General features: G+C 43.0%; 4 protein-coding genes across 4 annotated transcripts; 2 read left to right on the top strand and 2 right to left on the bottom strand.

Annotated features, from left to right (window-relative positions):
* The first annotated feature begins 690 nt into the window (after window positions 1-690).
* On the top strand, window positions 691-17570 carry LOC122623901 (chondroitin sulfate glucuronyltransferase). Its single transcript, XM_043803271.1, has 6 exons — window positions 691-1515; window positions 11876-12544; window positions 14530-14685; window positions 14742-15344; window positions 15408-15903; window positions 15971-17570. The coding sequence occupies exons 1-6, from the start codon at window positions 1306-1308 to the stop codon at window positions 16306-16308; spliced, it is 2472 nt and encodes an 823-aa protein (XP_043659206.1). The 5' UTR covers window positions 691-1305; the 3' UTR covers window positions 16309-17570.
* LOC122623903 (ferritin heavy chain B) lies at window positions 5007-5843 on the top strand. Its single transcript, XM_043803273.1, has 2 exons — window positions 5007-5243; window positions 5307-5843. The coding sequence occupies exons 1-2, from the start codon at window positions 5025-5027 to the stop codon at window positions 5730-5732; spliced, it is 645 nt and encodes a 214-aa protein (XP_043659208.1). The 5' UTR covers window positions 5007-5024; the 3' UTR covers window positions 5733-5843.
* On the bottom strand, window positions 17498-18688 carry LOC122623902 (probable alpha-aspartyl dipeptidase). The gene is made up of 3 exons (XM_043803272.1): window positions 18423-18688; window positions 17777-18337; window positions 17498-17685 (listed from the first exon to the last, which is right to left on the bottom strand). Exons 1-3 carry the CDS (start codon window positions 18521-18523, stop codon window positions 17625-17627), a joined length of 723 nt encoding a protein of 240 aa, XP_043659207.1. The 5' UTR covers window positions 18524-18688; the 3' UTR covers window positions 17498-17624.
* A 379-nt stretch (window positions 18689-19067) lies between these two features.
* On the bottom strand, window positions 19068-21867 carry LOC122623748 (dual specificity mitogen-activated protein kinase kinase 6). The gene is made up of 5 exons (XM_043803067.1): window positions 21451-21867; window positions 20989-21379; window positions 20770-20902; window positions 20510-20712; window positions 19068-19927 (listed from the first exon to the last, which is right to left on the bottom strand). The coding sequence occupies exons 1-5, from the start codon at window positions 21507-21509 to the stop codon at window positions 19709-19711; spliced, it is 1005 nt and encodes a 334-aa protein (XP_043659002.1). The 5' UTR covers window positions 21510-21867; the 3' UTR covers window positions 19068-19708.
* Window positions 21868-22183: the final 316 nt, after the last annotated feature.

Genomic DNA, 22183 nt, shown 5'->3' with positions numbered 1-22183 from the left:
TACTATTAGGTTTCTCCTTTCCTTCGAAGTCCTGGTGCAATTAGTTCATAGCTTAATTAACATATTGATATTGATTGAGTTCTCCTCCAGTAAATCTATCCAATGCAGGTGAGTGTTTATATTGGTCCCATGGATAAAGATCAAATTCCAGAATCCACTGACCCTTCAAAGCCCATTACTATGACATTGCGGTTCAACAAATTGAGGACTTTGTGAAAAGATATGATCAATACATAATCATTACTTAAAAATCAGAGTTCTTACGAATAGCTTTGATAGACTTTTTCAAATAAAAACAAAACCGGTAAGGTAAATAGAATTTGGGAGCCAATTGGGATGAGAAAATGTTCAACCGATACTGGCGATAACTGATATCGATGGTTTGTTAACAATTAAATATCTAAGTAATAGGGGGGCTCGTGCAAATTAATAAATTATTTTTTAAATTAGTTTTTTTAATATCATGTACTTAACCATACTTATGTTGAGTTCATTTTAAATCACTTTAAATAAATAACTAGATACTATTTTTTGTATTTTTACCTAATGTCGAATAGGTAGATGTCAGTGGGAAAACTTTGCAGTGTGAACCACAATGACTATCGAAGATCGATACATGATATCGGTAGCCACAATCGATATTTGCGAGTCCTGCCAATCGATGTACCACCACCACTGGCGGTCACTTCAGTTGTTTACTTTTTTACTTTGCGTGCAGCGGAAAACCGGGCCGAGTTCAACCGCTCGAATTTTTTTATTATTTTTTTTTCGCCACCCTTGCCGCCGCATTTTGCCGCAAATTGGTGTAAATAGAAGAGAAGAAGCGATTGGAATGAAAGCGCGCGGTTTTTTTAGTGTGTGAAAATGTATCGAAAATGAAAGAAGTGAAGAAGGCGCAAAGAGAGCTGCTAAAGAAGTGCGTGCCGAAAAAAGAGAGCGGCGAAAAGTGCCAAAAATAAAATAACAAAAAAGCGAAACGAAAATACAAATTTAATAAAACAGGCTGGCGAGAAGGGCGATCGAAAAGGAAAAGAACGAACGAAGAGTGAGAGAGGCGAAAGCAACAGCAACAAGTGGGCGAAGATGTGCAAATGACAAATTGGTCAAAACTCCGACTCCTGTTTCCCTCGCTCTCTCGCTCTCTCTCACGCACTCCCACTCGCTCACGCACACTCGCACGCACATCCCCTGCATTGGCCATCTCGCTCGCACGCGGCGAACAGGGAAACGGGAACAGGAACAGGAATCGAGAACAGCCGGCGGTCAAGTTCAAGTGGGAACGGAAACGGAAGGTGCAAGGAAAACATGCGGAGACCGGTTACAGCCTTGAATCGCAATCACTACTTCGTCATTGGCCTGCTCCTGGGCCTCCTGCTCAGCTGGCACATTCCGCAGGACATCTGGGAGGAGGAGTGTCCCGAGGAGGCCGCCGAGAATCTGCTGATCGAGCGATTCGGCCAGGAGTTCGAGCCCCATTTGAACCTGATCAACAAGCCGCTAGCGGCCAAGAAGCCGGTAAGTCAACTGTTCCCAGTCGTCTGAAAACCCTCTGAAATGTTTAACGGTATAAGTTCCCAGTCGTCTGAAAACCCTCTGAAATGTTTAACGGTACAAGTACGATCCTTATAAGGTTGTTTATTGCTATTTAAGGACTTTCTTTACTTTTTTTTTTTAATTTTATCATTTGTTATAGTCGCTGAAAATTAAATAATATAAAGTAAGATTAAAAAATACAACTCGTTACAGCCGCTAATTTATTAAACGAATTTCACAACTTTATTGATTTACAGATGAGGAAATTTATCCGACATCGTGCTTTATTTTCGGTAAAATACTCTGCACTATAGCCACTAACATTTCCGCATGAGAACACATCTAATACTATATTTAATATTGGCATCATTTTTATTACTTTTATTATAACCCCAAAACCGTACTCTTTCGCCAATTGGAATGTTTTTTTTAGTAAGATGGATTCCGAATCACAAGTTATTCAAGTCCAATTTAATTTTCATTAAGCAACTTTTTGATAATGAATATGTGAATATTTGCAATCATCAGGTTTCATTGCCATGCATGCTTATTAGACTGAAGTTATTAATGGATCCATTGTTGTACCGATTTAAGTAAAAAAAAAAACGTAAAATACGTAAAAAACTCGTGCTGGTCTAATCAATTGGACAATCTGAAACAAATCCACGAAATTGTATTTCTCAAATCGCAATCCGCTTCGATTTGCGGCGCCTGCTCGGCTTTCTGTGAAACGGTAGACGAAAATGCAAATGTTTAGTCGTCGACGGCATTGGTGGCCACACATGTCACATATATGTATATATATGTACATATATAAATATATATACTATATATATATCATCGAACAACGGACAGTGCTGATAAGGCTTTATTGACCTTCCTGCTTATCGCCGGAACGCCACACTCGCCTACCCTGAATTTCTTTAACCGGGGGATTGATCAAAGCTAAAGACATCTTAGAGAAACACCTGGAATTAGTGAACTTTATCCTTAAAACATACATTGTGTTCTACTATCAACATTCGAGCTACTCAAAGAAGCATTCAGGATATTCCAAATATAAGAAACATAAGGATGCCATGGGGAAATCCTCTTTACTTCCTGGACACACAACACGTGTGCCCCATTATGCCGCATCTAGTCGCGCCCAGAAACCTTCTAATCAACAGGTTGTAGTTCTCGAGCGGGCACTGTAATTAGCACCGAACATTTGTTTCACATATTGTTTAAGGTGTTTTCCCTGTTTAAAGTGCAATGACCCATTCCACAATGCCTATAAAGCCTATATGCAGTATCGATTTTGCATTGATTTATATGTATGTACATATGTATATTATTTATTTATTATTTGTGCAAAGCCGAACGAGAACATCCAGCGTGACTTGTGGAAAGTTCTCAAATTTTCCCGCCCTCATTTCCACGTTACCGTAGATCGTAGATCGTATTTCGTATGCCACAGTTTTGAATGCACTGCGACTGTGAATTCCAGACGATCGGGTGCTTGTAAATTAAAATTTAAATAAATAAACGCATTGGAAATTATGACCAGCAGACGAAAGTAAATGAATGTTAACTGATACACCGTTCGTATGTATTGTAAATTATTCCTATGTTGCGACGGCGATCGAAGGCACAATTTATTGAATTGAACAATGTGCGCAAAGAGCAACACGTGATATGCTGAAATAGTCGAGCCGGAAATACGCTATAATATTTAACAGCAGTTTATATTTATTTAAAAATCAGGATGGTATAAATTTGCAGAATATAATATTATTTGTACAATTTAATATTTATCTATAGAATATATTTGTATTTTTTTAATTCATTTATTATTCAGAAGCAGCTTGATACCCTTTGCAAGAGCATCAAAAGCGGCCATAACTCAAATCGATTAAATATTTTCTTATGCCGTACGCTATTTTCGACCTCATGTTCAGCAAATTATGTTGGATTTTTTTTACTTCGTTTGCTGACGTTTCAGTTTTTTGTTTAACACGTCGAGTGTATATAATTTTTTTGTGACGCCGCAGCTTAATATATTGTTAATAATTTGTTGCACGTTTTTATGACACTGCAAACTGGATTGTGGCCATCGTTATTTTGTATTTTGAATGTGATGTAAAAGTGTCGCTGAAGTTGTCACACTTGTCCAAATTTCAAATTTTATGGCATTACGGCAGTGGAATTTCAAATTTAACTGAGTTTTCTGGAAATACTTCGAAAACTTTAAAACCAAGCAGTAACAAATTTTAGAAATTTTGAAAAAAAAGGATTAGCATAGCATATTTTCGATTTTACAGTTTAATATGGAAAAAGATTATTATTATCATTTTTATTGTGACTTAACCTCTCTGATAATTAACTTGATAATGCCTTTATAAACATACGAGATCATAAGTCATAACTCACTTATACATTATATTATATTATTTAATCACAATTTCATAATCCTAGAAAACAGTGAAGTCTAAACTGAAATTGTATGCTATTTTTAGGTAGTCTTAGGTTTTTTTGTCCAGTCCAACGATGATTTGCATAACTCCTGTGTTTTTTTTCGGTTTTTCGGTTCGTTTGCCTGTTTGTCGGTGAAAATGACCACTTATATCTTTATTATTGCCTTTTTATGGGGCGCACATGGCTCAAGAGTCACCATTTCTTTGTTGGTCTTTTAATGTGCGTAATGAGTGGATGTTTGTAGTAAAGTGCGGGTACTTTTGGCCACCTGGATGTTCATAGGAAATGTGTGGAATCTCTGGCTTGGGGGATCTGTAAATGCTCAATACCCTAAAACCTCTAAAACGCGTTGAACTCTTGCTTAGAAAGCAATATATTTGAAATACCAAATATGAAGTTGTGTTTTTCTAACTCTATTATTATTTTAATGTTAAATAACTGCCATTGGCAGTGGGCTGTCAGTGATTTTACAGATAAAATTGTTGAATACCCTGTGAGAAAGGGTATAGCAAGATTATTACAAAACTCGGACAAAAGTCGTCTTCCATTCACTTAATAAAAGACAATAACTGCGTTTACTTAGTGTGGCCGTGTTCGTGTGTACTTGCTGAAGTTAAAGCAAACATATCTGGACACAGATATTTAACTATATATGTATCTGTATCTGTACATATATGTAGCTGTATCTGTATCTGTATCCATAAGGTATACGTACGTATGTATATATAGTTGCGAACGAACCGAGTGAGAGATTGTGTACACACTATTGCTAAGTGGAAGTTAAGTGAAATCAGAGCCGGCAGCACTTTGAACTCCAACCCGCCGTTGTCTTCTTCTTTTTTCTGGCCTTCCGATCAGCGGATCACCACCTCCAGATCGCCATGGATATCTGGATATCTGGATACTTGGATACTGGGAGATGAGATCAATGGACGGACTTGGATGGATCGCCTCCGATCCGTCGACACCTGTCCGCACCGACCCAGTTGGCATTTAGACAGGCTGTTTGTGTTTTGACTTTCAATTCCAATTGTATGGCTTACCAAATTTTCAAAAATTCAAAAAACAACAACACAAAATACAAAAACAACAACAAAATTGAAAAAGTAGGAAAAGACATGGCGTGGTGTTTCCGCAACATTCGGCGCCACATGTGCATGCTGATGCGTCAGAACTTCGCCAAGAGCTGCGAGAAGAAGCTGAACGACCAGATCAACATGGAGCTGAAGGCCTGTCATCAGTACTTGGCCATGGTGAGGTTTGCCTACCTAGATATAATAGGTCATATGTATAGGTCATATGTCATATGCCCGTAGGCCTACCATTTCGATCGCTCCGACATCAGTTCACCCGGACTGCACGGATTCTTCCTGAGGGCGAGCGCCGAGGAGCGGGAGCATGCGGAGAAGATGATGACGTACGTGAACAAGCGTGGTGGCCTCATCGTTTTGAGCAGTGTACCAGAGCCACTGCCCTGCTTCGCCAGCAGCTTGGCGGCGCTGAAGCACGCCCTGCAAATGGAACTGGAGGTCAATCGGCATCTGCTCGACTTGCACGCCCTGGCTGGCAAGGAAGCGGACCCGAATCTCTGCGATTTCATTGAGGCCAACTTCCTGCAGGAGCAAGTGGATGGCCAGAAGATCCTGGCCGACTACATCAGCCAACTGGAGAGGGCCCAAAACGATGTGGGCGCCTACCTGTTCGACAAGTACATGGCTGGTGGCATGCATCCTGCGAAATGAAGCCCATAAAATGAGCTGATAGATAATACGTATCAATTATAATTTGCTGCCCCATGTGTGCTGAGTAAAGATTCGTTGAAACCCAAAAGATCATATTCTTTGGCCGATCAATGGGTTGTGTTTTTATTTTTCTGTGTTTGCTGCCACTTATCAGGTGGTTGGCGTAAAACTAACTCTATAAATATACCCGCTTATCGGCTCCACAAGTTGCGCAAGAATCTAATTGAAATCGAAATCGAAATTGAAACCGAAACTGAAACTGAATCCAAATACAAAGCTTCACGAAATCTAGAGCTAAACCCATCTGATAATCCTGTAGTTGTCTTTGATCAGTTCTTCCATTCCGTTTGCAATCAAATGACTCAATTTTGCTATTATATGCCACAATGTGATGATAATCTGGAATCTAAAAAGATAAAAGTTGAATGGAACCTGACGTTAAATTACATTTGTTCTACACATTATATAATAAAGCACTTGGAACCTGATGAATAACTTGGTCGATATGATAAGCGTTAGTGACGTTTTAATAGGTTATCTATATAGATTGAGATTGGAAGTGGGCGAAACACGACAGTGATAGTAGCTTTCAGAATCTGTAGTAAATATTGCATTTAGCTTCAAGGAATGGAAAGTTTAACAAGGAAACAGGGAAAAAGTGTGGAATGGATTATGTCTTATAGGCTTAAGATAAAGATTAGGATTACAATCAATGAAATGGTTAGTACTTATACAAATCATGTATTCCTTCGTTTAAATCTAGCATGTGCTATAAGCAGAAGTTCAAATTCCCCCAATCTAATCTCTAAAATCATTCAGTTTGTTGGGGAACTGCGCTCCCCCTGGGGAGTTTGTGGGGCATTCCCACATTTGCCAGCGAACTCAGCCAGATCGTTGGGATCATTCATCACAAATGCTGAATGCTGAATGTTGAATGCTGAATGCTAAATGCTCAATGGTAACATCTTGGCGGGGCTTAATTGAAAAGCGCGTCGCATTTCCGGTCTAAAGTCTGAGGTTCGTCGCATTTATTCGAAGGCAGACTGTACACACACAGTCTGTGTCTGTGTCAGTATATGCCACGAGCACACAGATGCGGCCCCAATCAATTGCCATAAGCTGACTAGAGCGGACTAGACCATCAGACGATCTGTAGTACTAGAAGTACTAGTAGTTATAGCAGCTATAGTAGTAGTATTCCTCTCCTGCACCCGCGGGCGTTAGAAAAAGTCGGTGTCTGGTCGACGGCGTACTTGTCCCAATTAAGATTTCTGTCCAATCCAATACAATTTGCAGCTGCACACAGCGCTGCTGGAACTGTGAAAAGCCTACAGAGCCGAGATTGCCAGCTGCCTATATATGCTATATGTAATATGCAATATGCCATATGCTATATGTACATGTACCTGATCCATTTCCGTATGCCACATGCTGCACTGCAAAGGTGTCGACTCTAGATCTGTCAATAAAAGCCCCAGTTTAGATTATATCTTAAGCACTCACATTATGCATCGTTTAATTTAGCATTAAATCCCCAGTTACACCCTCATGCACGTATGCGGGTAGTAGGTGTATTATTAGCTGGACTTTTTAGGATCCAAATCACAGCGATCAGACATCACTCGAGTTATCGATACCCTGAGCCGTCCTCAAAAAGCTATAAAACTGCGAACGTCTAATGAAAGTCCACTTGCGATTCGGTTTATAATTGAAACAATTACCCAGGGGTAACCAATACGTTAATTTAAATAATTGACTTTAAATGCGGCTTCGCGACGTCTTCAAGAAAAAGGGTAAAGGTCAATTGTGAGTAGGGAACAAAAATAATATTTACTAAAAGATAAATGATTATAGTCTAAATTGCTCTAGACTCGCGAAAAAAAGTAGAAAACCATTGCGTTTTAAACTCGTTTGCAAGCATTTAACAAAATAAAATAATAAAATAATTAGACTGCACTTAAATGGCGTAGCGTAGTAATTGAATCGTTAATAATAGTAGCGGCATCGCAGCAACTAATTGATCGCCTTAATTGAATGGCTGAGTTAATGAATCAAGTTTGCTTATAAAAATAAACCCAATCAGTTTGGTTGATAAATATAAAAACAACAGAAATGTTTGCTTTCAGCTACTAAATCAACATTTACTTGGCCCGTTTTGAGTTTGATTTTTTGAGCCGTGTATTAAGTGGCTCACTCGCTCCAGATGCAAACCATGCGGCTCATTACACTTTGCTTAAGAAAGCAAACACACCTTAAGTAGTCGGCCATATAAATTAATACACCCACTGGGCGGGCTATCTGGAGATTTATTACACCCAAAGCCGACGAGGGCCATATAATCACTGTAAACATTTATCGCGTCCTAAGTTCAAGTTTAGCCTGCCAAATGACTCATCGAGTTTACGTTCTTATATTTGATCAATTTCCCAAATGCTTAACTAACTTTTACATGGCAATAATTAATAACTGAAGAGGCAGCAATATATTTCATTCATAGCCAAGTAAATATATATGCCTGTAAATAATATGATTTACTGTATGAAAGATTGCAGCATTACTTACTATGCTATTATATACAACTCCTTGCTTAGTACATAGGCATATTTTAGATATTCATAGATTCCAATTTAATCAAATCACCTGTTGGTCGTACTTATCATATATCTATATATCCACGTTGGAACCTTTGGCATAGATTGTCATGGCGCTATTTCTTGTTTATCTGACGAAAGAGTTGGCTTTACGGCTATACGGCCAGCGAGTAAACAATGAAAAATGCTTTATCTGCTGTGTGCGTGTTTAATTAAATTCCGTGGACTGCAAATGGAAATTGAAAATGGCTTTTGCTTCCATTCCCATTCCGATTCCCATTCCCATTTTGTGCCAGGGGCATGGTGACGTCGTCTTAGCCATATCTACTGATAAGACAGTCCAATCGATAAGGAGGTTAGCCAGTTGGCTGGCTGCTCGCCCGTTCTGGTCGTCAATAAATACTCCTCTTTAGCTCTTGGCACTTTTTCCCACTTCCGTTCTCGTCATATTACGTCACAAGGCTGTTGTGAGTGAGTGAGAGCTTGTTTTGTTGATAACTCGATAACTCAACTTGGTGCCATAGAAAACTGTGTGTTCCACGTGCCCCGCCAGATTTTCTCGATCGGTGGCGGAAATTTATCCATTGGCGGGGAAAATTTTGAAACGATTTCCAGCGAAAATGTATGGTTCATAGATCTAGATGGCTGTGGATGTGGGGAATTTGGATCTAAGATGCGAACTCATTGTTCAGGTGAACAAACCTTTTAGTGAATCACATTTATGCCAGGCATGGCCTTGCTAGCAAATTGCCAAAAGCCGACAAAGTTTTCGAAATAACCACATACAGTGGTTTCATTTACGCATTTCTATAAGGAATTTGATAACCATTAAATAAATAATAATAACAAAACCTACCAAGAAAGAGGTTTGCATTTAAGAACTTCATTTACATTCATGGTGACTTGGCTTATTTAATATTATGCAGTAAAATTGTTGAAGCGGAAATGTATGTTTAATTTCAATTGGTATTTGACACAACATATTGTGAAAGCGACCACTGTTTTGAGGTTGATTTCTTGAGAAAAAAAATTGGATTTCCCATGCATCATTCATATTTAGAAAAGCATTTTTATTTACCCAAAAGCGCTACAAAATATCCAAGCGAACAAACACAGATCTCGAGAGCGATCTTAGCCGAAATGTATGTTTTTTTCGTTGTTTTTTTTTCGGTGTTATTTTTACCCGTGGTTTATCTTTCGGCGATATTTACACATTCGATGATTGCCAAATGTGCGTGTGCACATCCAATCCCCCTCTCAGCACATTTATTCATCGGCTGTATCTGAGTATCTGCGTAACTGTGTATCTGAGTATCTAAGTATCTGCGTATCTGTGGTATTGGCGCAAGGTCAGATCTTGAACCGATCCACTGGGGATCAAGCTGCAACCCCAGCGCGGTAATTAAAGCGCCACATGGACCCATTAAGTGGGCAGCGATTGCATACGAAACTATTCTATTCGAGATACTACACTATTCGCCGCTGCACTGCCTGCAATTCAATTAAATCGAAATCGAAATTGAAATTGAAATTGAAATTGAAATGGGACTTTGATTGCTTCAGAGCAGAGAGAGAAATCTTGGCAAATAAATGTTCCTCTTTAATAATAAATATATCTATGCCAATATATGAACTAAAGTAATCGCTGCAACTAGTAAGCAACTCCATTCCGCAACTGCAGGTCTCTGAGTTCCATTTCCATGAACTTTTATGTTCTGCCACCAAAATCATAATTAGAAAATGTATTCCTGTTGAGCATGGAAATGCGCCTAGTAACTGAGGCAGCACTCGAAACATGAAGTAATTCTTATCGAAACTGACCCTGGCCACACTGGCCACTTTACGATGCCATATAAACATGGATGCCACACAAACAGCTTGTTGCCGTTATTAAAAATCTATTAAGAATGATTTTTAATTAGCCATAATTCCTGCTAACTGCACCAGCGACCTGGACGCAAAAACAGTATAAATATAAATAAAAACACAAAATAAAGTGGTTGCACAACTTGGCTGGCAATTGTTTATTCGACGTGGCTCAGATGGAAAACTCAACCTGGCGGAGTGGAGGAGGGGGAGGGGAGAATCGGGAGGAGTGACCACCTTGCACGCATCTCTTGGGGTCAACAGTGGGTTAAGATGGTCAGTACATAAATTACTTTGGCATACATGCAAATTTCGAAGGGCAGCCAAACGCCCACTTAAACGGCACACATAAGTTTACAAATTTGTTTCTGTTTTGGAAAAAAAAAACAAATAAAATTACCTTGCACAGTGAGTCACAAAAGTGTGCAGTTCCGCGAAATTCTGGCCATACTTTCTAACATTAAATGGCAAACAAAAGCGGAGAAGCCATTAAATGATTTGCTGCTATAAATTAAGTGAGCATTTGTTTACAGCAGTTTTATGGAAGTGAATACTCTAAAAATCCATAAAATGTAGAATCCAAAGGTTTTAGTAAAATATAAGATTGTTGCGAAGGCAACTGATCGATCAAATAGTTTCATTTAAATATTTAATGACGCAAAGGAAGCTTAAATATTTAATAACATTAAATAACGACCAGTCACATGTGACTGCGTCTTAAGACACATAACAAATAATAATAAATATTCCTTCGACGTCCCCAGAGAATCTAGTTGTCAACTTCTGGAATCACATGGCATTAAATCCATGACCTGACATTATTATCACTGTATCTAGGCATTCTGGGAAACGCAATCGCCATAATTTTCTACCTCAGTCATAAGCACAAGATAGTGGATAAAATAAAGTAAAATGAAATAAAATAGCTGCTCGACGAGGGGGAATTCCTCGTCATCGTGCTGCCAAACTTTGAACAGTCATCTAATCGTAAAAGTTAGAATTAAAATGTGCCCTCAAGTGGTCAGCGAATAAAAAATGGAGCCACTTGAGCAGAGTCAGTCGTTTTGAGTACTTAAGCGTGGAGGAATATACGAGCAGATGTAATTGGCCAGATATAAAGGCCCTTAACGCACTTTATTTGGCTGAGTGCATGTCAGCGGCTAAAAATAGCCAGGTGAATATCAGGAGATATACTTCATACTCATACTTCAAGTCACAAGGAACACTTTTGGGTATATGACTCGGAATTATCTGCTTACTTTACCCATTCACATTATGGCTTGAAAATGAAGCCTCTTCTTTCACGGGGAATCCAGTTCGGTATAAAAATAAACCGCATTTTCAAACAAAGTCACGTAAAATGCTGGGTAATTCTAGAAACAACTATTCCCCTGCCTGCAGATCGATGCACTTAGATATCAGGCATTTGATCATCCCAAATCATGGGAGATGTTTTCAAGATCAGGGCCCAGATGCGGTTCTAGATTCCCGGAATTGAAGGACTTGTAGATTTTAAGTTACTCCACCAGCTGTACTGAGAATGATAGAGCCTCAAATGATTAACAATCGACATCTTTCTCGAAATAAAAAGAGGTTTCTATTTAATGAATTTAATAACATTTGAAGATTATTAAATATTGCTTTGGATATCTTACTAACTACTCCATTTCCCTTCCCCTTTCGCAGGTGAAAAATGTGATCCGACCGCGCTACTACTCCTCGGAGCTGGGCATCCGCGAGAAGCTCTTCATCGGGGTGATGACCTCGCAGGAGCACATCAACACCTTTGCGACGGCCTTCAATCGCACCACCGCCCACCTGGTCAACAAGATCAAGTTCTTCATCTACGCGGACAGCGTGAAGACCAACTACAAGCTGAAGAACATCGTCGGCTTCACGGACACGCGCGAGAGCCGGCGACCCTTCCACGTGGTCAAGTACATTGCGGACAACTATCTGGATGAGTACGACTACTTCCTGCTGGTGCCCGACACCGTCTACGTGGACGCCCGCAAGCTGGTGAAGCTGCTCTACCACATGAGCATCACCTTTGACCTGTACATGGGTGGCGCTCGCATCGGTCTCGATCCTCCCGGTGGCGGCGCCAGTGCCTCCATCGATGGCCAGTCGAATGAGCCGCCGGCTGATGAGAATGAGAATGAGGCTCCCGGGGCCAGTGATCGCAACTACTGCTCGCTGGAGGCGGGCATCCTGCTCAGCAGCAGCGTCATCCGCAAGATGCGCAACAATCTGGAGCGCTGCGTCCGCATCGGGAGCACCAGTGACCACAGTGTCAACATCGGGCGGTGCGTCAAGTACGCCAGTCGGGTGGCCGGATGCCAGGAGAGCTTTCAGGTGAGTCGTCATTCCATCCCATCCGATCTGATCTCCTTCTATTTGTATGTGCTCTCTGAAATCTTTTTCTTCCACTTGCTTGCCACTTGTCGTTTTATTTATTTAAACAATTTGCTATTGACTACAAATAAAATAAAAAACAAAAACCGAAAAAAATCAGTTCATTGATACAAAGTGCCAGAGATACCGGTTCGGATATTTTGTTGTTTGACATTTGCTCAAATGTAAAACAATTACAATTAACAGTACACTTTAGTATAATAATTACTGACCGCTAAATTAGCGTTGCCTTTTTATTTTTTTTGTTAACGAAAACTCAACCAACACTGCTGCACATTGACCCTGAAAAGCCGAGAAAAATAAGAGCAAAGCGCCAGCAACGAGCCAAAAGTACTTTTCTGCGCAGTGGCGTGCGTTGGATGTTTCGCAAAGGGGGTTCTTCTCTGCCCCCAGCAGCTTTAAACACAATGATTCGAATCTAGAGTCTAAGTTGAAGTCTAGGTTCTGTGAATGAATGAATAAGTTTATTGACACACTTGATTAGACGCCTCTGTTCGCGCAGAGCAACCAATGAGATGAGTAACCAAATTCGGAGCAAGACCAGAATCGCTCGGTTGATGGACAACGCAACAGTTTATTTAATTTCCAAGTAGCAACAGAAGAACAGAATTTCTTTGCCTGCGAGTAAGGGGTAGGGGGCGTGGCACTGGGCGGGGATGCTGTGAATGTTAACTTGTGAGTCGTGACAGTTTGAGAGCCACTTTAAAAGCAACTTAAGATACTTTTTAGTATCTTATAGATTGCAGTGAACCCATAGTAAATGCTGTAAGGTTGATTTCAGCTATTTTATTAAAAGGTACAATTTACTAAAGTCACTTGATTATTTTTGTGTTTATTTTCCTATTTAATAAATACCTATGTATGTACTTCCTCTAATCGAAAGTGCAGGTGGGTGTGTCTTACTCATTATCATTTCTGATTATAGCTCTGTTTATATGAACACGCAGCTTATTTTTGCATAAACAGTCGGAACACAACCGTGAGTTGGAAATGGAACTTTTGCCGCTGAGATGTTAGTTTTCCTTTCGTTTGATTTCGATTGGTTTGTTTGGATTGCGTTTTATTTATGCGCTGGGGCAGAGCATGGAATGATTTATGTCCTATGTGTGGTCTCTGCGGAAAAATGTTTAGTGCTGGCGATTATAATGCCACATAGCACAGTAAATTCCGGCCATGAGTTGTATGTTTCAGCTGAAATGTAGTGTTTATTCGGTCATCTTCTTGGGAAACAACAGGCCATTGGTAAACATTGTCAACTATTTCCAACTTTAAGAATATCATTCAGCTGTAGATTATTTATATTATAGTTTAGAGTTGGTATTCCCTTTAATATTAGTTGCAGTTTATGAAAGCAATAATAACGAGTGGATCAATGTTCATTTACTATTGCTAAAAAGCATTTTCTTTTAATTATGGGCGGCGTGCTGAATGTTTTTATTTGGACTGCAGCTGTCTAAACAAAAAACGGAGATATGCAAGTGTGTGTTTCGCTTAATTAACTGGCCTAAAGAGTTTCAGTTTGCCGAACGGCATCTTCAAAAGCTGCAATTCGCTGGGTGAATTGATTAATGTGCGCGGGCCAATTAAAAACTGCTCCGAATGGATAAAACTGCACAGAGAATATGTATAAAAAAAGAAGTGCCTCAAGATGTGTGTTCAAATCCGCGATCGAATGGGCGATCTTTGTTCCATTAGCGCGACATTGTTAATTAAATTATGCTCGTTCTTTTGCTTTTTATGGCTCGTAAAAGGGATCGCTTGTTGGGCGACCATGTGGCACTGGCACTGCTCCACTCGTGGGAGCCACAGCCCGACTTTCCTTCCACGGAATCGAGCGTTGGCCCTGAACCTGACCTTGACCATGTCCAAACCCAACTATATGCATCTGTATCTGTATCTTTATCTGTATCTTTATTGGCTTGCAGGGCATGCGGCAATTCAGCTACGCCTTGGATGCGCCGGGCCGGCGTCATCGCGAATTCAGCGAACTGGCCAAGGAGGAGGCCTTCCGCAATGCCAGCACCGTGTATCCCGTCCAGACGCCGGAGGACTTCTACCGCCTGCATGCCTACTACTCCAAGGTAAGCCATCCAGTAGATGCTGGTGACAGTAATCAGTAAACCCATTGGCTTTGCAGCACCACCTGGAGAAGGTGCAGGAGCGGGGCTATGCGCTGGAGCAGAAGTCTTACCGGATTGCCAATGGGAGCATATCGAACAAGATACTGGAGATCCGGTGGCCGCTGGGCGTGCCGCCGCCCAGTGCGCCGGAGACGCGCCACGACATCCTCACGTGGCAGCTGCTCAATGGGACGCACAGCTTCCTGCCCAATGGCAATGCGGAGCACGCGTTGGCGACGCTGTCGCGGATCGAGGCACAGGACTTTGCCAAGGTCCTGGAGATAGCACTACAGTATGCCGCCCTCAAGCATCCGCGCCTGAGCTACCACAGCCTGCACAGTGCCTATCGGAAGTTCGATGCCACACGTGGCATGGACTACCAGCTGCATCTCAATCTGCAGGAGGGATCGGGTCGCAGTCGCCGCCTGGTGGTCAAGAGCTTTGAGGTGGTGAAGCCACTGGGTCGCGTGGAGGTGGTGCCCTCGCCCTACGTCACGGAGAGCACGAGAATCGCCATGTTGGTGCCCGCCTTCGAGCACCAGGTGCCGGATGCACTGCTGTTTGTGGAACAGTACGAACGGATTTGCATGCAAAACCAGGACAACACCTTCCTGCTGCTGGTGAGCTCAACACGCACTATGCAATTTAAAAGGCAGAATAATGTAACCACTTTCACCTCGTAGATCTTCATGTACCGCCTGGACTCGCCCAGCAAGGGCGACGAGGATCCCTTCAAGGCATTGAAGACGCTGGCCCTGGACCTGTCCTCAAAGTACAAAACGGATGGCTCCCGCATCGCCTGGGTGTCCATCCGGCTGCCGGAGCAGCTGAGCGAGCCGGTGGGTGCGCAGGACTGGCTGCTGCACGCCTCCATGTATGGACCACGCCAGCTGCTCAGTCTGGTGGTGGCGGATCTGGCACTGCCCAAGCTGGGCCTCGAATCCCTCGTGCTGCTGGCCACTCCGGGCATGGTCTTCAAGGCGGACTTTCTGAACCGCGTGCGCATGAACACGATACAGGGCTTCCAGGTGTACGCCCCCATCGGCTTCCAGATGTACCCGTGCCGCTGGGCGCAGTTCTGCCGGGAGTGCGACACCTGCGACGTGAGTCAGAGCAGCGGCTACTTCGATCGCCACAACCACGACGTGATCGCCTTCTACAGCCGGGATTATGTGCAGGGTGAGTGCAGCTTACCTTTCCAGTTAGTTGAACCCTGAACGTTTACGTATTCCCCATTCCGCTTCAGCTCGCAAGCTGCTGCATCCGCAGGGACTGCCGATCATACGCAGCGACCTGGACATCGATCAGTTGCTGCTGCAGCCGGGCGAGGAGACGCGACCGCCGGGCGTGGAGAGTATCCTCGATATGTTCGTGGCGGCGCAGCACTCGGTACATATACTGCGCGGCGTGGAGCCGAATCTGCGCTTCGGCCAGGATGTGCGGAACCACTTGGCGCGCGGCGGAACGCTGCCGCAGAGCGTGCCGGAACGCTGCGGTCGGGAGCAGTGCATCCATCTGGCGTCGCGCAAGCAGATCGGCGACGCCATTATTCGCTACGAGGACAAAAGTATTCAACACAAATAGTTGGTCGTAGTCCGAGCTCCTTTCCAGCTCCTTTCCAGCGCCAGCGCCAGCTCCAGCTTCAGCTCCTGCCTGTAATATCATCAGTTCCTTTTTAAGATATTCCCATGTGTACATGACGGTGTGATTGAGCAGTGTGATTGAATGAGTGCGTGTGTGCATGCACCCAAGGCTTAAAGTAAATCCTATTTAGAATGAAACGATGGTGGGGACTGGGACCATCCAAGTGTAAGACCTGCAGCGGACCTATCTCAAACCGAACTTAGTGTTTAGGCCTAGGCGATTGCCGTTGTTGCTTGCTTTAAAGTGAAACTTTCAATGCTCAAAATGGTAGACAGCAATTAGTTAGTGAGTAATTAACTTAGCATAGTTTTTAGCTGCCAAAACTCGTAGGACAAATGTACGACACTTGTTCGAGCCATTCAACAGACATTCGATTTTCGCATGTAAATACTTAGCATATACGCCACACATATCTCTATTAACGATTCCTAGTAAGCTACGCAAGTTACGCAGGCACCATTGCACCATTGACTCCTATTTAAACGACTAGTTAAGCTAAGTGTTATACTACTAGGAACTAAGTGAAACGAACGATGTGGCTGTACGACAAATAACCAGATGCCGCCTTGCCTCAAAGTGTTACAATCCCTTTAAATGGGCTCTCTCAATAGACGGTGTGCCAAAAAGGGAACTACTGTAGAAAAAACTGGTCTAAACTGGGGATGGGGAGTGCTTACTATTAACTATGTTCCTCTTTACAAAGTTAAAGCTTACATCTTAGTATCGGCTAAGTGAAAATATAAACCATAATCGAAACCATGTCGAAAGTTTGCCGTCAAAATAACAATCCGAAAGTATTGCTAATTGTCAGGGTTTTTGTGGCAACGAAGAGAAAACCAAAACCCATTGTAAATAATAAATTATATTATTAAGTGCTTGCCAGTTTCTCTTAGCCGATGTCCATTGTTAGTGTCTACATGTTATTCATTTGACCAATTGCCAGCACATCAGTTTTAGCATCGAATAAGAAGTCTGCCAGTCAAATTCTTATCATTACGATTACGAGGGGAAATCCGATTAATTTATTACAACATTTATTAGCTATATGTATGTACGCTCGTCAGGTGTTAAGGTTATCCCTCTACCCAAACTTTTTTTACATTTAGTCATAGTGTACAACTACTGTATGTGTACTGTTTACGTGTAGGCATTGTTGTTATTTGCAGAATAAAACAAATTATGAATGTGCATATGTACAATAACTTGCAATGTTTTCTTTAATCAACGCCATTTGCTTTCTTTTTTGTGGTAAATGCCTATTTCTGCAGCAGGAAGCTGAGATCCGCTTGGGGTGCCAGCTCCTCGGCATCGCCGTCACTGAAAAATAAACACAAAAGTTATTTAAATGTAAGAAACCTTCTTGGTAACTCAATGAAACCCATTTGACAGAATGGCGAAGTGTACTTACACCTTGAATAGCTTGGCATTGCGATCGCCCAGGAGCGTGGCCTTCTCGCCCTGCACCCGAACGCTGGTGCCCTCGCGCAGACCCAGCACGGGCAGTCCATGGTAGGCCACGAACTCCTCCAGCCGCTCGTCCCGCGTCTCGCCCTTGTGCCGACTGCCCGCCTCCGGATCCAGATAGTGCGGATTGATGTTGAATGGGACCAGGGCGAGGGCCTCGAAGCTTGGCGGATAGGCCACCGGCATGTCGTTGGTGGTGTGTATGGATCGGGTGGCCACATTCGTGCCCGCACTGCTGCCCACATAGGGCAATCCCTGCTGCAGCACCAGTTCCCGGATCGGATCGAGCAGCTTCATCTCGTAGAGCGAGCGCAGCAGCACAAAGGTGTTGCCGCCGCCCACAAAGATGGCCTGTGCCTCCCTCAGGGCCTTCTCGCGGTCCGGCTTCGTGTGCAGTCCCTCCACTTGGAATCCCCACGGCTGCAGTGCATCCCGCACGGTGGCGGTGTACTTGTCGTGATCCCGCAGGGCGTAGGGCACAAAGAGCACGGTCTTCACATTGGCGCTGCAACAAATGAAAGGGGTTTTCTCAATAACTATATACGAATCATAATCTTTATGGTACTTGTATCTTGAAGTAAGTCACCCACCTCTTGAAGAGATCCTCCAGCTGGCCGCGCGCATGCTCCAAGTATCCGTGGCCGTGCAAACGCGACGAGGATAGCAACAATAGGTTCCGTGCACTGCCCATTTCCGTAGCAATCTAATCGTGGCCAGTGGATGGATGGTTGGTTCGCCCAGTTGAGCAGATTATCAGGGTTTTATGGCCAGCGCCGCTAGGGATGGGTTCCAGAAGTATCGGAGCAAGTAGCTCCAGGCAAGCTTATCACAGGGCGACGGCACCACATGGGCGTGGGTGAAATTCCTTGCAGGGGGGTTCTTTTCCACACACTTAACCACTCCATAGCTTCGTACAACATTTATGCTGAGTATCTGAGTATCTGGGTGTTCTTCGATATCGATAGAAAACTCACGTAGTGCGGAATGTCTTTGAAATCCACGTCAATGGAACCCTGATACCAGATTAGCAAGGTATCGATACCATATATATGCATACAACGATTTCAATTTGGTGCATTGCTGCACTTACGATGCACTCGAATTGGGCGCAATTTTTGATTTTACTTGGTTTTATATATAAAGTCCGAAAGATTATGTTACCAATCACAAAGATTGTTCCCAGTCGCAACGCAAAGTTTCAAAAACAAATAGACAGCAGTAAATTTGCACGAGACTTAGCTATTTTACGTAATATATATTTGTTAAACAATTATAATTACAATTACACTTTCTGTTCGGCTATTTTGGTGTTCAAAAAGTTGTACAAATTATCATTTAAGTTTAGTACGTTTTTTACATTCATTGTTTTGCTTGTTTTGCTTCTGTTCTTGTTTTTCGTTGACTAAGCTATTATCTTTTAAAAATATATATTAAAATGGTATTATGCTTTAAGACATCAGCAGCATCGCCAGCTGGGAGGCACGGTTCGGTTATCCATTTTTTGAGCGTTGCAAGGCGAAGATTGCGATTGCATTATGCATATTGCAGGTTGCAGGTTGCAGGTTGCTAGTAACGGTTATGTTGCTGTGGCTGTTGCTGTTGCTTCTCTCACTTAAATTAATAATTATGCAGTTTCCATTTTTGAATCTTTAGATTAGAGCTGATTGCTGTTGGGTTTTGGGCTTTCCTTGGACTTCATTCATATATGTATAGCTTTATTCCTTTTGCTGTCACACAGACGGGGGACACACACACAACATGTACGAAATGCATGCTAGAAGAAGACGGCGGCAATTTACACGGGCACGGGCACGGCTTAAGGGGTTAAGGGGGTGGCGCCATGGGTTAACCATTAACCTTCTACCCGACCAACAACCTACTGCGCCGGCTGGGTGTCGGGCAGATCCAGTATCCTGGCCACGAACTCCGAGATGTCCGTGTTGCGCTGCAGGTGCTCCACGATGAAGCTGTGCTTGAGCAGCTGCTCGTAGTTGGGCCGCGCCATGTACTCCTTCTGCAGGCAGACGGCGATGAAGTCCTCGAACTCCGGCGAAAAGGTTCCCTCCGGCAGGCGCGGCGGACTGTCCTCCACCACCTAAAAGATAATACAAAGAATGGTTACTACAGTACTCATCGAATGATGCGGAGAATTGTGATTGAAAGTGGTTTACTAACTCGAAGATTATTAGCTGTTTTATTTGGCCTTCTTATAGGCACAGCAGCTTGGCACATTGCTAATTGCTTTTTGAGAGTTAATTGTTATGCAAAGTGCTTGAGAACAAGTGGTTATAATTATAATTAAAATTACCTAATAGCAGTAAGTTATGTAATGAATGTTGCTTTCTGGTCTAATTAACTAATAATAGTAGAGTACTTTTGAATGGCTATTACTACATAACTGCATTTAACCTATTCTATACTAATATCTGTGATAAATCTGTCGATTGATTATTAATATTCGCAATTTTATCGGGTTTGTTTTGGAAATTCCAACAAACTTAAAAGCTTTCGACTGCCACAATTGGGAAAATCCAAATATGCATATCATAAATGATAACGTGGAATTCGTTATTTGCCTCTGCATACTTGGGACTGCAAAGCCCAAAATGTGAAATTAATTTAAAGTCTTAAAGAAGATCCTTCATGTGTAAGTTACCACCCATATTTGGGCACTCACCTGACGCAGTTGCTCAAATGGCGTTCGCCAATTGTCGTACGGGTAGCGGCCAGTGGCCATTTCTATCATGCTGATGCCCAGCGACCAGACATCCGACCTGATGTCGTATTGCGCCGGATTTCCCTGGGGATCGATGCGTTCCGGCGCCATGTACGGCTTGCAACCGGCATCGATGGTTTTGGCAATGGAGTCCACGAGGTAGCCTAAAGGTAATCCAATATTAGTATAAATACAGTGGCAAAAAGTGACCCAATGCCCACCTGAGATGCCAAAGTCACAGATCTTGACCTGGCCGGCCCGATTGATCAGTATGTTCGAGGGCTTGACGTCCCGATGGATGACTTTCAGCTGAGCGTGCAGATAGTGCAGCGCACTGACCACGCTCATTGCAATCTGTAAAGCAAAGGCAGTAGTACAGCAGTAGTATAGTGGGGCTTGCCCGATAAGATTAGCCCCGCCCCCAATCCTCCCCAGCTGACCTTGCCCAGCACGCTCTCCTCCATTCGCAGATCGTGGCGGAAGACCTTCGGATAGAACTTGTCCAGGCTGGTGCTCATCACCTCCATGCAAATCCAGACATCGCCCTCGCGATACATCGCGCCATAGAAGTGGACGGTGTAGGGGCAGTCGCTGGATCTCATCGATATGTCCAAATCCATCACAAGGCGGTGCTGTTCTCGAATATTTACGGTCATGGGTATGCGTTTGACGGCCAGGACCGTATCGGTTTGCCGATGACGCATCTTCTCCACGATGCCATAGGCGCCGCGGCCCAGATCGCAGATCTTCTCCAGACTATCTGCATCAATGTCAAAGGTCTGGTCGCCAATTTGAATGGTGGCCCGCGAGTCCAGGTTGCGTGGCGGGACTCTAAAAAGGATTGCCGGATGTAGTTCGATTCACTATGCGTTTCTGGCCGGGATTTGGCCATTTTGACTTACATGGCGGCCTCTGGCTCCTTGGCAATGGTAAAGGGCGTGAGGCGGTGGCGTTTGGACATTTTGATAAGCCCTTCTATATTCTATATCCTATATGCTATACGTATGCTCTCCTTGACTTTCCTCAACGTTTTCTAGCGGATTCCGCAAGACCTGGCGGTTCGGTGCGAATCGGATGCGATGCGGTGCGGTGCGGCTATTTTTACCGCATTTGGTCAGGTCAGGATTCGGATGCGGGTCGGTGATTTGGGATCGGATCGGTGTGGATCGTGTGGCCCGGGTTTTGCCGCCCAACCTTTCGCTATTGCCTTTGCTTTCCTGTCCGCACTTTTTGCACTGTTCGCCGATCGCTTTTCGCTTCTCTTTCTCGTTTTTCTCGCTTTTCCACTAGCGCTGGCCAGCCATCGACCGTCCAATCGATATATTCCATCGAGTGCACGAATAGTATCGCCATACAAATAAATCGAAGTGCCTCGATAACAAATGGGCTTCCACCTGCGGCGATTTTTTGACGTTATGTTAAATATCGATTATATCAAAGTGATTTTCAAGTATTCATTTGACTTACTTTTAATTTATTTCAATGAATATTTTGTTATATATTTATTTTAATAGAACAACCTAACAAGTTATAGCCAAGTGTTGCCCATCCAATGTTGTAGTGCATTTCGATATATTTATGATTTTTTAGCACTTTGGTCACTCTGTTTTCGATTTCTAGTGATGCAAGTTTGAC

This window comes from Drosophila teissieri, chromosome X (assembly GCF_016746235.2).
Source record: "Drosophila teissieri strain GT53w chromosome X, Prin_Dtei_1.1, whole genome shotgun sequence".
NCBI classification, from domain to species: Eukaryota; Metazoa; Arthropoda; class Insecta; order Diptera; family Drosophilidae; genus Drosophila; species Drosophila teissieri.
Note: the sequence above shows the minus strand (reverse complement) of the source record. Positions and strands in the feature narration are given on the sequence as shown.